The sequence below is a fragment of the Juglans microcarpa x Juglans regia genome, chromosome 4D (genome assembly GCF_004785595.1).
Source record: "Juglans microcarpa x Juglans regia isolate MS1-56 chromosome 4D, Jm3101_v1.0, whole genome shotgun sequence".
Taxonomy (NCBI): Eukaryota; Viridiplantae; Streptophyta; class Magnoliopsida; order Fagales; family Juglandaceae; genus Juglans; species Juglans microcarpa x Juglans regia.
Genome location: NC_054600.1, coordinates 1,677,330 through 1,690,625, shown reverse-complemented (window position 1 = coordinate 1,690,625; position 13,296 = coordinate 1,677,330). Strand labels below are relative to the sequence as shown.

General features: G+C 36.5%; 2 protein-coding genes across 2 annotated transcripts; both read right to left on the bottom strand.

Moving 5' to 3' along the window:
• Positions 1–1,667: 1,667 nt before the first annotated feature.
• LOC121259563 (protein DMP10-like) lies at positions 1,668–2,264 on the bottom strand. Its single transcript, XM_041161193.1, has one exon. It carries the CDS (start codon positions 2,262–2,264, stop codon positions 1,668–1,670), a length of 597 nt encoding a protein of 198 aa, XP_041017127.1.
• Positions 2,265–9,940: 7,676 nt separating this feature from the next.
• Positions 9,941–13,094, bottom strand: LOC121261524 (sugar transporter ESL1-like). Its single transcript, XM_041163948.1, has 5 exons — positions 12,943–13,094; positions 12,476–12,538; positions 10,993–11,082; positions 10,817–10,876; positions 9,941–10,010 (listed from the first exon to the last, which is right to left on the bottom strand). The coding sequence occupies exons 1-5, from the start codon at positions 13,087–13,089 to the stop codon at positions 9,951–9,953; spliced, it is 420 nt and encodes a 139-aa protein (XP_041019882.1). The 5' UTR covers positions 13,090–13,094; the 3' UTR covers positions 9,941–9,950.
• Positions 13,095–13,296: the final 202 nt, after the last annotated feature.

Here is a 13,296-nt window from a genome sequence, read left to right as displayed (position 1 = left end):
TAATTTACATTAATTTGGAGTACTTATATAAAAGATGCCCCTTAATTAATAATCTAATTGTTATAAGTATTTAACTCCAAGATTTTATTTTTCAGAAAAGCGATAGTAGTAGATATGATTGAACTTAATTACGCTGGAATTACATGATCATTCTCTAATTAATAATTTCTTTTAAACCTAGTTATAGAAAATATATTTTATATTATGCCAAATAAACATTAATTCTTTCCATTTTGATTCGAATATTCTGATCCCTAAATATTTCTTATTTGGTTTTTAAATTTTTTTTTTGAATTGTTTCTTATAATTCTTTAAATTACCTTGCTAAGAAATTGAGAAGGAGTTAATTGTCAAATTGAGGCACCCAGGCTCCCAGCAGCTATTTTTACCTTGCTAAAAAATATCTCGCTATATATATATATATATATATATATATATATATATATATCCACCGTCCTTATTAATTTTGACTATGATCGTCTTCTGATCACAATTTCATGATCGATGTAACATTTAATAATTGGAAATTATTTAAAATATTTTACTTATGGGCCAATTAATATTTAATGTAAGAGACGTACGTTGAGAGAATGATCATGGAAAGATCAAGATTCAAATTTTTCTTAAAACGTTGTCTTGATTTGGAGCCATGGTTGTATATATAATGATCTTAATGATCATGAAGAGGGAAAGTATATATACTAATTCCATCGTGTTTCATGATATAACAACGTCCACTAAACAAGGTATATATATTATTATCCCTTGGTGCTCCATCATGAGCTTGGTTGATCTGGCATATAATATGATCAGTACTAGTACTCCAGAATCTCAAAAAATATATATCAGATTATTGAGAAAATTAGTTAACCATACAACATGCATAGATGGGAGAACTTATCCTCCTCGATCGCATATTGTCATGCTTTTTTTTTATTATTATTATTTGCATATTGTCATAGTTAAGCTGTCTGCTAAATGCTATATATTTGATGGACTGAGAATAAAGTACATATAATCGTGCAAAGAATTCGATTCAATTCAATATATATATATATCATCTTTTTAGTATTCTTTTCGGGTTATATGCTAAAGTAGTACCACTTTGATCTCTTGTTTTTTTTGTAGACAGATTCACTCAAATATTACCTTTATTTTCTACTATTTATTCTTAATTTATGGTTTCCACTTTGATGATTAAACTCAATCTTTCTATTAGCCTTTAATTAGTTATTAAACTGTTGTATATACTAGTACTGTTTATGTGCATCGTGTCAACACATCAGTAAAATTAGAAATTGAGAACTTAAAAAAAAAAAAAAGTTCAAAATAGTATAAAAATCTAAAAAACTTTTTCTTTTATGAAAAAATATTAGTATATAAACTCCTCAATTATGAGGATAGATACATAGCTTTCAAAAATTCAAGTACTCTCAATTATACATGCATTAAAGTTGAGATGAGATGGGTAGTGAGATGAGAATTGTGTGAGAAGCTATATATATAACTGTATTGTCATGCACTAGATCAGTGCATGCGCAAATTAATTTGGTGTAACTCTCTTGAGAAAATAAGTAAATTTCGTATTTTTAATGTATAGTAATTTTTTTTTTTCAAAGAGCTTTCACAAGATTTGCGTATTATAAACCTATATATATTTAACATTATTAGTGCGAGAATCCTATGCCTCTACGTCTAGTTGGAAAAATAGTGAACACAAAGCTCGACAATACCCCGGCTATTAATGGCAGATTCATTATCAGTTCTTTCTCATTAGCTCCAGCTCCAGGAAAGAAACAACTTTGCACACTTGAGTCGCCAACAGCAAAGATCATGAACACGAACAATGAGACAAATGCATGAACAAAATCTATAAAACTGAGTTTAAACTTGTCCAGGTCTTTCGTGTCCTCGCAGCAGTAGTTGTCTGTGTTAAATATGTACAGGCCGTTGCTCGTGGCGATACCATGGTAAACTTTTCCATCCTTGCCGGCAAAGCTATCGGTAAAAGACGATAACAAGCAACAGATGGCGCAGAATATGATGATGCTTGCGGTGAGGCACTTGTTGGAAAGATTACAGGAGCCATTGTTGGAGAATGTAGGTGTGAGTACTTGAAACGTAAGCACAGTGCCAGTGGGTAGAAGGTTAGCAAGATTGGCCACACTGGCTAGGGTGTTGTTGACCGGATGGTTTGTGCCACGGCTCGCCGGTTGTACTACTGGCGGCGGGTCATGTGGTTGTGAAACAGATGGTTCAGCCATGGAGGGAGAGAATTACAGAGATCAGATAGAGAGAAAATGTGTTGGATATGATTTTGGGTCTTTCTTTATAGAAAATCAATTAGGACTGGAGATTGGGCGCGGATGTGCCTAATTGGCATAAAAGCTTTTACTAATTAGAGGGATAGCGTCAGGGACTTCTACTTTTTGTTTAAATTTGTGTGCCTTACGAAATGACATACTTTTCATCCATTACATAAGCTACTTGCAGATATATATAACTTTGGATCACAAAGGAAAAGCTAACTGTTTGCTTGTTGGAATTGTTTTCTCCATGTGGACTTCCTTCAATCTGCAATGACGACTGAGGTTACTTAATTGATCGGGATTTCATTAATTTCTCACCTAATTTACATCATAAATAGGAGAAAAAATCAAATTAATAATTTTGTGACCCTTTGGCGCGGCCAAGATGTTAGGAACGTTGAAAAAAAAATGAAAAAGAAAAATCAATCATACACGATACAAGATTTATGTGGTTCGACAATGTGTCTACACCTACAGCACTTCAGAGAATTTAATTTCAAATGATGACAATAAGGATATATCAGTTGTATAAGCTGGGTATACAATAAGTTACAAGTTGTCATAATATAGTTTTCCGGTTTGGTCCGTTCTATGGCCGAAGCTTCATTGAAAATCTATAAAAAAAAAATTTGCGATAAATTTTTTTGGGATTGGATCATCAATCCCACAAAAAGCTTTAGAAAATAATTGCACAAGTAATAATATTCTCGGAGCTAGGGATCTAAGCCACAAACAAATTTTGATGTCTCGAAACTTTGCTAGGTTAAGATTTAAGAACCTAATTTACATCATAAATAGGAGAAAAACATCAAATTAATAATTTTGTGACCCTTTGGCGCGGCCAAGATGTTAGGAACGTTGAAAAAAAAATGAAAAAGAAAAATCAATCATACACGATACAAGATTTATGTGGTTCGACAATGTGTCTACACCTACAGCACTTCAGAGAATTTAATTTCAAATGATGACAATAAGGATATATCAGTTGTATAAGCTGGGTATACAATAAGTTACAAGTTGTCATAATATAGTTTTCCGGTTTGGTCCGTTCTATGGCCGAAGCTTCATTGAAAATCTATAAAAAAAAAATTTGCGATAAATTTTTTTGGGATTGGATCATCAATCCCACAAAAAGCTTTAGAAAATAATTGCACAAGTAATAATATTCTCGGAGCTAGGGATCTAAGCCACAAACAAATTTTGATGTCTCGAAACTTTGCTAGGTTAAGATTTAAGAACCTTGCTTCATGGAATAACCAGGCCCCATTTGATGATCTCTTTAATAAGTTGTTTCTTCTTCTTCTTCTTCTTCTTCTTCTTCTTCTTCTTTTTTTCATTCAAACACAGATAATGGCTGCAGTAATACCAGCATGCAAAAATTATTTTGTGCTAGCTGAAAATGGATTCATGGATGCATGTATTTCTTCGAGTGTTTGCCCCTTTGTCTCTGGTACCAACTTTGCTACAAACATGAGAACGGTCATTAAGCCACATTTGCTTGAGAATATCATGAAGAATGTTCTGGCAAAATAATACAAAGATAAAAACATTAGGAGATAAAAACATTAGGATGTATTTGGTTGTTGAACTAAATTCAATTCATCTCAAACTAATCATTGATTGACCGACTACTTTTTCAATTTCTCATAAAAAAGTTAAATTTATCTCAACTTACTTCATACATTTCAACATAAAAAGTTAAACTCATCTCAACCTAAAAACGTTAAACTCATTTTAATAAGACTCACAAAATACTACTATTTACAATTCAATTAATTAAAATCATCTCAAACGTAGCATAGTTAAAAGAATTATATGGGAGATATCTGAGTCGACAATATGTCAAAAACCACTTGATTTCAGCCAATTGTACACGGGCTTTCATGCCATAAAATTTGACTTTCATTCAACAACAGCAGAAAGAGAAAAAACAAAAACAAAACAAAAACCTTGAGCATGTGGATAAAGAGCAGGAGGCATGGGTTTAGTGAGGAATTGATACTGATAGAGAACAATGGCCCACTGGATTTCGTTATTTTGTACTAAAGAAAAATGTTAATTATATTTAAGAAAAAATTATAAAAAAATTTAATTCTCTATGTTTCAGTTATTGATACGTTAAAGATTATGAAATTTAAAATTCATAATTTAAATTTAAAAAGAAAACTGATAAAATTATAAGTCTTATATGTTTTTTACAAGTAAAATTGTAAATATATATATATCATGACTACTCTTTTGCAAATATATGGTAGACTCAAAATACACCTAAAGGAAGAATAGGTGTTTTATGCCAAAGTCAACAACTTTAAAACGTTCTATAGTTCAAGTTATCCGAGCAGCCACGCATCAACAAAGATTTGCATGATGAGATGTAGAGATTTTTGGACAAATCTTTAAAAATAAAAACCAATTTGCGTAGTAGAAAAAATCTGAGATGCACATGAAAAAACCAAATAGAGAGTGCACGAGACTTGCACTAATATTTCTATGAGATCAGATGACCTTTAGGACATTAATTTTCCACCTTGACAATTAGTACCTTTTTAATTCTTAAGAAGCCAGATTTATGCCAAAATAAATATATTGTAACGGATTTTTAGTATATTTTTCATTAAAAAAAAGCATTAAATTAACGTACCTGCATTCTGCAGATTATTGTTAAATGATTGATTCACCAGCATTAACAAGTGATAAATCCGCAAGTTTCGTTACCAATGAAGTTTGTACAGACAGTTTAATTATGAATTAGCAAAGACGAGAAGTATTGTCGTCTCAACAAGTTTCATAAATACGCAATAATGGAAATATGATCACTCAAAACAATTATTTTTACAGTACTTATGACTTGATATTCTAAAAGTTTAATCGATCTAACAACATATTTTTTAAATGTATCAGGAAAAAACATTCCCTAGTATTTCTTGGACTTCATGATCTTATTGCAGAACTGGTAATTGATGCTTGTACTTCTTCCAGAGCTCGCCCTTTGGTCTCTGGAACCAGTTTTGCCACGAATACAACACTCAAACCACTGATCCCAGAGAATATGAGAAATGTTCCTGATATAGCATGGCCAAAACATGCATGTATGTATAATTGCAGAAGATGATCAAGCAAGAAACAGCAAACAAAAAAGAAGCAGTTCACCAACTAGAAGTGAAAGTGTCTGTAGAAACAGTTTCCTGCCGCACTCCATTCCATCATAAAATTGAATGCGTATAAAACAATCCAAGAGCTGGAACAGTTCACTAAAGTCACAAGGCTTCCACCCATACCCTTAACGTTTATAGGGAATATCTGGAATAATGTGAAGTCATCCTTGTATTAAAGTCATATGATTCTTAAGCTTTGAGCTTCTTAGTAATCATTCTAGCCATTGAAAGGTTGGTAAAAGAGTTCATTATGACATATGAGGCCCTTCCCCCATCAAATCCACCTTAGGTTTTGCCTACAATGTTCTCTTCATTGATGATTTTTCTCGCTTCACTTGGTTATACCTTTTGAAATTAAAATATGATTTTTATGATGTTTTCCGACAATTTCAAACACTTATGGAAAATCAACATTCTACTCGTATCAAAATTTTTCAAAGCGATGGTGGTGCAAAATTCACTAGTCATCTTTTCAAAGATCACCTTTGTAACGCTGGTTTCCATCATCAACTCTCATTCCCATACACACCTGCTCAAAATGGTCGCATTGAAAGGAAACATCGTCATGTGACCGAGACAGGTCTGGCCCTTCTTTTTCACTCTCACCTTTCTCCTCGCTTCTGGGTAGACGCCTTCAGCACTGTAGTCTACATGATCAACCAATTGCCCACACCGGCCACTTCTTGGAGGTAAGTCACCTTTTAAGCTTCTCTATAGTTCCTCTCCTAATTATGAAAATTTGCATTCCTTTGGTTATAGTGTTTATCCTTATTTGCGTGATTATATGCCTAACAAATTTTTCTCTCGCAGTATTCCATGCATTTCTTTGGGTTATAGCCTCTCATATAAAGGTTTTCGTTGCCTTGATCCCACCACCTCTAGGTTATATATCACCCGACATGCACAGTTTGATGAAAATCATTTTCTCTTTTTAGATAAATCTCAGGCTTAGCCCATATCCTCTCTCCACTTTTCCAATTTTCTGGAACCCATCATGCTCCATGCAAAAACACCTCCCTCTTCTCCTGAGCACCATTTCCCGCCCATTACTCCATCCGGATCTAGCTCGTGTGCTATTTGTACTGATCCAGTTGATGAGTCTTTGCAGGCTACTGACTCTCTTGCAGGTTCTTCTTCGCCGCACCTGGCTCCAAGACCGCCTCCTGTTGAGTCTGACACCAACCCTTACATTACAGATCTCACTCCTGCTCCAGCATTCCCGTTGGGTTCTCAGCCTATGCTCACAAGAGCTAAAGCTAATATTTTTAAAACTCGTCATCTAGCGAATATTGGCGTTTTGGGATTCTCTGGTCTTCTTTATGCTCTGCTTGTATCCACTAAGCCTAAAGGATTCAAATTTGTTGCTAAAAATCCTGATTGGCTTATGGCTATAGATAACGAAGTTCGTGCCTTGCAAAATAACCACACCTGGATTTTGGTCTCACGACCTGCTAACACCAATATTGTGGGCTCCAAATGGGTGTTCCGGACCAAATATCTGTCTAATGGATCCATTGAGCGCCCATGGCCATTACTAGGTTAACGATGGTTGTGAGAGGAATTTCCTCTCTGGTTCACACGATCATGGCTTCGGTTTGTGTGTGAACCCTGTGGTGGGTGAACCCGAAGACTCAAGATACTTTTGAAAGAGCTCAAAGCTCTCAGCCTTTGAGATCAAGTCAGTGAAATAGGGGAGGGGCGTAACAGCCATCTGCACAATAGAGAATGAAGAAAAATTAAAGTTGAGACCTCGAAGGAACCAGTGTACCTTATCGGTGCCATCGACGGAATGACCAATTGCATGAAGTTGGTCACAAAGTGCCTTGAAGGCATGGGCATACACCGTGACGGACTGAGTGCCGCACCTCATCAACTGAAGATCATCTTTGAGGCAAATTTCGCGAGCCTTGGAGCGGTGGCTGAAGGTGTTTTTCAAGGTGAGCCAGACCTCTCAAGAGGTGGAGAGACCGAAGACCTCAACCATAGCTTCCTCAGTGAGGGAGGAGAGGAGAAGGCTGAGTAGCCTTTGGTCAGTGGCTTTCCACGCCAAGTATTTGGTATTTGGTGTCTGTGAAGTGGCAAGGTCAAACCGCGGAGGAGACTCAAGGGTTCCATCGACATAGCCCAGTAATTCTTGGCTCTTAAAAAGGGGAAGGAGTTGGCTTTTCCATAGTAGATAGTTGATAGAGGAGAGCTTTTGATAGTTACCATGTGAATCATGGTGTTGAAAGGGAGAAGGGTGGGCTCGGCAGCCATAAGGGAGGAGAAGGGAGGGATCGAGGGATACTAATCCTAAAGGGCTCTTGATACCATGAGAAAGTTTGATGAAACCACTACACTTTGAATTGGTGAGTAGGTTTCCATTTATATAGCAATTTACATATCGTATGAAATAATTACATATCAATTACAATTAATATGGAATGTAAATAAATGGAAGGTATATACAAAGCAATCTCCTAGAATTAGGGTCTTAGTTAAGACACATATGTCAAGCCTTAGATTAAGGCAAAGTATCCTCAACAATGAGCTATTTATACCTGATTGGATGATGTAAATTGTCCCCTAATATTCTTAGGTGTTATTTCTGCAATATATACAGGTAGGGGTGTAAATTCAAACCAAAAAACCGGTCAGGACCGGACTGGTTCGGTCCGATTTTATCGGTTTTGAATCGGTCCGGTCCGGGACTGGTTCTTAGAATGTGAAAACCGGCCGGTTCCGGTCCGGTTCTAGTTTTAAGATTTTTTGGACCGGACCGGACTGGACCGGTTGATAAAAAATATATATAAAAAATAATATGTGTATTATTGTATATATAAGTTTTATACAAAATATTATATATATATATATTAATATATATAAGTTTTATATATTATGTATAATTATAAATTTTTATGTGAAATTTTTATATATAATATATATAATTATATATATTCATATATGAAATAATTTGTTATTATAATTTATAAATTATTACATAAAATGTTAATACTAAATCACTAAAAGTTTATAACTAATACTAATAGTCTAATATAGACTAATGGCTTAGGGCTATAGTTTTTTTTTTTTTTTTTTTTTTTTTTTTTTTTTTTTTTTATAATAAGGGATCACATTTCATTCATAAAGAGGATATACAACTTTGACTTAAACAAGTCAGTTACATACGTTAATAGCTCCCCAGCACACTTTCGTGGCTGACATGGTCTAGCCCAGACGACAGAACTCTAAAGACCTAAGTCTAAGAGATCCGTCGGGCATATCTCTGTCCCCGACAGAGTAAACAGTAACCAGGTGACAAAACCCATACCCCGACTACGCGAAGTAGGGTGCACCAACCCCATACACCGTCTAAGCGGAGAGGGGGGATCACACCTATCGGACCAAGGTCCGAAGGGACAAAATTTTTGATTTTTTTTTTTTACAGGACACGAAAATTACAAAAGAAAACAATTGTAACAACAAAAAAAGACAAAGCTCCAAGCGGCCGCAGAGGCGCGTGCAGTACACGCGCCACCCTAGGAGAAAACCAACGACCGATTTAGGAGGTTCTGGACTCACAGACCCTAGCGGCGCCGTGCGTGGCGCCAGTAGAGGGCCTCCCGACGGTGCGAGGAAGCCACTCGCCAAACGCCTCCGATTCTTTTGGCCGCGTGTGCGAGCAACTAGTCGCTCTGTTTGGCGCCGCCTTCGGAAGTCTTGAAGATCGGCGGCTGGACAGTGCCATGGAGAGGCGCGTGCTGATCTATGGTCGCCGGAAGTACCAGATCCGCGATTCTCCTTTATTTAGCCTGCAAAAACACAAAATAAAAAATGGAGCTCTACACAGAGGGGATGGGGGTGGGAAGAGAATGAGAGAGGGGGGAGGAGCTGAAGCTCCCACCCCCTTGAGCCAGAACAGTAACGAGAGCTTTGAGGGAGACGGGTTCGAGAGCTTTCGGGGAGAGCTTCTGTCAAAAGTAGAGCTTCTGCTCAACTTAGGGCTATAGTTATAATTAATACTACAAGTTTTTACTAAAAGTTTATAACTAATACTAATATTAAATATATAGTTTATAACTAATACTAATATATAACTTATAACTATACCAATAGTCTAATATTAATACTATTATATAGTCTAATATATTAATAAAAGTATAAAACATATTTTTTTAAATCAGTTTTCTTTTTTTTTTTTCTTTTTTTAATAAACAAATTTTTGATGACAAATTGTGAAACTTACATTTTAAAAAAACCAGAAAACCGGACCGGACCGGAAACCGGTAAAACCGGAAGTACCGATTTAGGAGGGTAACCGGTGCATAATCGGTTTTGAAAAATACAAAACCGGTACATACCGGTTCGGTCATAGATTTTGTCTAAAACCGGACCGGTTACACCCCTATATACAAGTACCTGCATGGTTATAAGCATTTAATCATTATATGATGTCTTTCAAAATGGGTAACCAATTATAAATGTCAACTCAGAAATTACCACATAGCTAATAATCCCAATGCCAATACCAAGTGGATAGTCTTCCGAGATCCAAACACCAAGCATTCTATATAAAGCATCAATCACTATTATTACCCAGGAGAGAAAAAAATTATCACTAATTTACTTTACTTGACTGATTTTTTCACTTGCCTGCCTCTCATCGACATGAAATAAAATAATCAACATAGGTATTGTTAGGTGATATTGGGCCTCTCTCAACCTCAAAAGCTAGCTCAAGAGGTGAGACTTTCTCTCACACTTATAAACTGACCACAAGCCCCTTCCACAATTGATGTGAGACAACCCCAAGAATCTCACCGTCACGCATTGAGCCTTGTATTGGAGCAGCGACAACCTATTTCTCCAGCGGACTGTTGAGCCTGAGACTATTGGTAAACTTGGACTTTAATACTAGTGTTAGGCTGTCTTGGGTCTCTTTCAACCTCAAAAGCAAGCTCAAGAGGTGAGGCTTTCCCTCACACTTATAAACTGACTACCAGCCCTTTCCACAATTGATGTGGGACAACCCCAATAGCTATCACCGGGAGGCTTTTCTAATATCCTACTTTTGAAAATTGTTCGAGTTAGTGAGGAAATAGCTATATAATTGAAAAATAAAAATTGATATTAGATATTAATTCATGGACAGAGACATCCCTTCTAAAAATTAGGTGGAAATCAGAATTCAGAATTCTCTCTCTCTCTCTTCAGAGCTGAAACCAGAACTCATTCCATGCTAAGTTGCTTCCATAACACCCTAATCTCCAATTGTAAAGAGAAAATGTAAAGACAAGATGGTTTGATAGCATTGGTTCTTATTGGCAGTCAAATGCAACATGATTTAAGGGAAGGAAAGAAGGGGGAAAAAACCTTTGCAAATGCTATAGCAAGCCAACCTGCAAGGCTGAAAATTTCAGAGAACCACATTGCCTGCATTATGATATATCAACAAGAAATAAAGGGAATCAAAGAAATTAAGCTTTTGATTTTTATATAAAAATTTAGAGTAAGGTGGCTTGAGCTACGAGGTGACAAAGTAAACTTACACCTCTCCTCCCAATAATATCCGCTATCTTTCCGCTCAGTAATGCACCTATCACTCCTCCAATGGTTATTATAGAACCAAAGAGTGAAAACTACAAAAGGCGGACACAACGAAACATGATTTCATTCCACTGACGTTCAGTCAAAAGAAAAGGCTCAGTATTAATATAGATAATTATATATATAAGATACTTCGATCATTCAAGGTGTAAAATCCAAATAAAATTCAAAAAATATTTGCGAGGAACAAGCTACATCATCACTCGAAAACTCTCTCAAACTCTCTCAAACCTCTCCCAAACCTTTTCACAGATTTGACTCGAGGGGGTGGGAGTTTCAGCACCCCCCCTCCCTCTCTTCCCACTCCCTTTTCCTCTGGTTAGTGCTCCATTATGTGTTTTGTGTGTTTGCAGGCTAAATAAGGGTGAGTTCATAGATCTGGATTTGCCGGCGACCATAGACCAGCACACGCCCTCCTTGATGCTGCCCAGTCGCCAATCTTCATGTCCACCGAATGCAGTGCTAATCGGAGTGGCGAGCGCGTGGTCTAAAGCTCTCAAAGACGTTCGACGAGTGGCTCTCAAGTGGCTCTCACGCTTCACCGGGAGGCCCTCTACCGACATCGTGCGCGACGCCTACGGGGTCTGTGAGTCCGGAGTCTCCAAGATCGACCGTCGGTCTCCTCCCAGAGAGGCTCGTGTACTGCACGCGCCACTGCAGCCTCATTGGAGCACTGTTCCTTCCTATTTTACTGTGTCTTCTTGTATTTAGTTTGTGTCCTGTTTTACTTTTCAGAAAATAAAAATCTAAAAATATGTCCCTTCGGACCTCGGTCTGAACAGTGTGTTCTCCCCTCTCCGCTTAGGCGGTGTATGGGGTTTGGTGCACCCTATTCCGATTAGTCGGGTATGGGTTTTGTCATCTGGTTACTGTTACTATGCACGACAGATCTCTTAGACTTATATCTTCAGAGATTTACCGTCTGGACTAGACCTTGTCAGCCACGAAAGTGTGCTGGAGAGCTTTTATCGTCTGTAACTGACTTTTTTAAGTCATAGTTGTATGTCCTCTTTATGAATGAAATGCGGTTTGTTATCATAAAATATATATATATATATATATATATATATAGAGAGAGAGAGAGAGAGAGAGAGAGATATATTATTATGTAGACCTCAATGATGTAGAAAGTCTTACGTAGGTGACTTTAAACACGTACGTGTACTGGTGCATGAATATTCTCGTTATATTTTTTTATTGCAATGGACGTAATTAATAATCAATTTAAGAAATGATCTTGAAAATTCAAGAATGTTGTATGTACGTTGATAATATTTTAGACCCATGAGGAAATTTTTAAAAACGGATCAAATGCTGAGACTTATAATGTTTAATTAGCAATATCTTCCCCAGTATGATACATAAATATATATAAGAATTAAAATTTAATTAAAAACAAAGTGACGAAGACGTTGTTGTACTTACTTCTGCCACAGAGAGGTCCAAATCTTCCACAAGTCCGGATTCGGTAGATGATGAATATCCTGACTTCAAAATAAATAGCCAATTAATTTGTATTGCTCGGCCAGTACTAGTCAGTACTAATTCATGATCGGTACTAATCAGTAAACTTGATACAAATTATATTATTCTGCATGGGGTACTGAGGTTTTAACTTCTGTTACAATCGAGCTTCACCCTCTCATTCTTTTAATTTCTTTTTATTAATTTTCAAGAAAAATGACCCAAGACAATAATAAAGAAAACAGTTGTAATCAAATGACTGCTGGTTTTTTTTCCTGGTATTTTCCTTTTTTCTGAAATATAGAGGCTAATGGGTTAGGATCGAGCGGTATGAGAGAGAAATGGTTATCGATCAAGATCATGGTATTAATTGTGTGTATATATTATAAATATGTGTGTAAAATGTATATAAAAATGATGGTACGTACAACGCAGCCAGTGCAGAGAGAACCGCAGAGAGCGACCATGGTGCTGAGCACAACAACAGGTGTGGCTGAGGCACCTTTACTACTGCTTGGCGGCAGCTCATCGCCAACTTCTGCATTATTGGACCTTCGTAACAGTCCTTCTTCCATTACTTTCTCTCTGATCCCTTTCGATCTCTTGGAAGATATTGTTAAAGATCAACCCAAGTGTAAACAGTAGCTCCTCAACAGTCTTGGATAGCTGCTCCAAATATTAGGCTTATCTCCAAATATCAGGTCTGTCTCTAAATATCAAGATTGTCTCCAAAATATCAAATTTGTCTCTTATAATCACTTTTATTGTTTGTTTGTCTCCCG

What these genes read in the sequence shown, in the direction of transcription:
- LOC121259563 (XM_041161193.1), bottom strand. Translation starts at nt 2,264, where the DNA reads ATGGCTGAACCATCTGTTTCACAACCACATGACCCGCCGCCAGTAGTA.
- LOC121261524 (XM_041163948.1), bottom strand. Translation starts at nt 13,089, where the DNA reads ATGGAAGAAGGACTGTTACGAAGGTCCAATAATGCAGAAGTTGGCGAT. An exon ending in TGGACCTCTCTGTGGCAGAA is followed by an intron (nt 11,083 to 12,475) that starts GTAAGTACAACA and finishes CGCCTTTTGTAG; the next exon opens with TTTTCACTCTTTGGTTCTAT. An exon ending in ATATTATTGGGAGGAGAGGT is followed by an intron (nt 10,877 to 10,992) that starts GTAAGTTTACTT and finishes ATCATAATGCAG; the next exon opens with GCAATGTGGTTCTCTGAAAT.